Genomic DNA, 2,310 nt, shown 5'->3' on the forward strand with positions numbered 1-2,310 from the left:
AGGTGGCTTTCTTTTGCTCGATTTTTTAAGTTTTAAAATATTTCAAAGTTTTTTTTTTAATAGTTGATTGTTTTTCATTTTTATGAAAATTTAAAATGTATTCACGTCGTTCAAATATTTCGAGTATTCCAAGGCCATGGACATTATGATTGATCGATTGAATATATGAGGAATATTAAAAGACTTTTCAATGGACTGGAGAAGAAAGTTCAAGATCATTTTTATTACTTGGGGAGAGAGTTCAAGGCTTTTTATGGACTGGTGGAAAGAATTTTATTTTATGCACTGGTGGAATGATTCAAGGTTTTTGATAACCCTGGGTTGATAATTTAAGGATTTTTGATGGACTGCAAGAAGAACTTGTAGGATTCGAAGACGCCATTGGGATCCTCCCACTGGGGATAGTGTCCTATCGCCGCGTCTAGTACAGTTATACTTGGGGATGGTACTACTTTCCTGTGGATATAAAAAGGAGATGACAGTTATACTCGCGGATGACACTACTTTCCTGAATAAATAAAAAAGAAGACAGGAATTATCGCGGATGGCACTACTTTCCTGTATATATAAAAAGCAGATGACAGTTATACTCGCGGATGGTACTTATACTTTCCTGTGAATATAAAAAGGCGATGACAGTAATACACGCGGATGGAACTACGTTCCTGAAGAAATAAAAAAGAAGACAGGAATACTAGCGGATGACACTACTTTCCTGTGAATATAAAAAGGAGATGACAGTTATACTCGCGGATGTCACTACTTTCCTGTGAAAAAACAGTCACACTCAGGGATTTATTTTATGTCCTGTGGAAATAAAAAGAAAATCGCAGTAACACTCTGGAATTGAACTTATTTTCTGTGGAAATAAAAAAAGAATACCGCAGTAACACTCTTGGATTGAACTACCGGTACTTTTCTGTGAAAATATTGGATTGAACTACTTTTCTGTAGAAATAAAAAGAAAATCGCAGAAACAGTCTGGGATTGAACTTCATTCCTGTGGAAATAAAAAGAAAATCGCAGTAACACTCTTGGATTGAACTACTTTTCTGTAGAAATAAAAAGAAAATCGCAGTAACACTCTTGGATTGAACTACTTTTCTGTGGAAGAAAAAGAATATCGCAGTAACACTCTGGTGTTGAACTTATTTTCTTTTTCGATTTTTTGCTCTTGTTTTTATGGGAATAAATTAAGCTAAATCATACATTAAATCAGTTTTATAACACAATAAAATATGTATGAAATGGTGTTTTACTTGTAATGATCAACGAAGGCGTATCCACTGTTAACTGGAATAGATGGCCCATTAATCATGTGAACTGAAATAAGAATATATATCATTAAATAATTAAAATAGTTTGCTGAGTATACAAAATAAAATCATTGTTTTTAGTCATTTTTGCCGAATGTCGGCCATCTTGAAAAATGGCCGCCAAATCGCATACTGCCTGGTCCTCGATTTTCATATATTTCTTTTAGTCTATAGTTTTCATGCTTTTAATTGTAACTTATTCACTCTTTCTTTAAAGTTTAATAATATCTTGCCAATAGAGTCATTCATTATGTACAAAATGATGTGAAGTTTATCACCTGGAAGTTTCGTTTCCAAAAGTGCACCGACCCATCTGTCCTTGTTTTCTTCCCGTTGGTTGAGCTATGTTATCAATCTAAAATACAAAATGTCTTGTTAAATAAACTCATGCATCTCGACAAAACATTTAAGTGATATAAATTTAACTAATGAATTTGATTCCATGTTATAAATAAGTCATAATTTTCAAAGGCATCAAAAAAGTATTTGTTTTCGGTTTACCGACCTACTCTCAATGTTTGCACCTAATGTTTGTTTTTTAAATTGACTTTACGCGACTAGGCGGATGAATTCACATGATTCGGACAAAAATATAAAAAGAATCGGCACTAATTAAAGCAAGAGTTATGGCCTTGTTTCACATATGCACGTTCTCACTGGTAATTTGTATACTAAGCATCATGTTAAAATCTTGAATGGTTATTAACCTACAGCTAATTTCAATTCTTTGCATGACTTTTTCATATTTTCAAGAGGCAAAACTCGATAACTATGATAACCAAACTACTTAAGCCTTCTACAATTGCGTTGTTTTGTTTTTGTCATTAGTAGCATGTACGCAAAGTTCTATGTGAAAACTGTAAATGCTAAACATCTTTTATTGTGTTATAATAACCGATTTATTATTAATTATTTTTATTCACATTTAAGGCGCACAATAAAGGCTGACGTATTTTTAAAAAATAGTTTTGAAGCATTTTCATGTTAAACTCAT

The 2,310-nt window shown here is 32.5% G+C and overlaps 1 protein-coding gene across 1 annotated transcript; it reads right to left on the reverse strand.

Moving 5' to 3' along the window:
• Positions 1-328: 328 nt before the first annotated feature.
• On the reverse strand, positions 329-2,060 carry LOC128216254 (mesoderm-specific transcript homolog protein-like). Its single transcript, XM_052922824.1, has 4 exons — positions 2,028-2,060; positions 1,595-1,658; positions 1,260-1,323; positions 329-456 (listed from the first exon to the last, which is right to left on the reverse strand). The coding sequence occupies exons 1-4, from the start codon at positions 2,058-2,060 to the stop codon at positions 330-332; spliced, it is 288 nt and encodes a 95-aa protein (XP_052778784.1). The 3' UTR covers position 329.
• Positions 2,061-2,310: the final 250 nt, after the last annotated feature.

Source organism: Mya arenaria, chromosome 14 (assembly GCF_026914265.1).
Source record: "Mya arenaria isolate MELC-2E11 chromosome 14, ASM2691426v1".
In the NCBI taxonomy this organism is placed as follows: Eukaryota; Metazoa; Mollusca; class Bivalvia; order Myida; family Myidae; genus Mya; species Mya arenaria.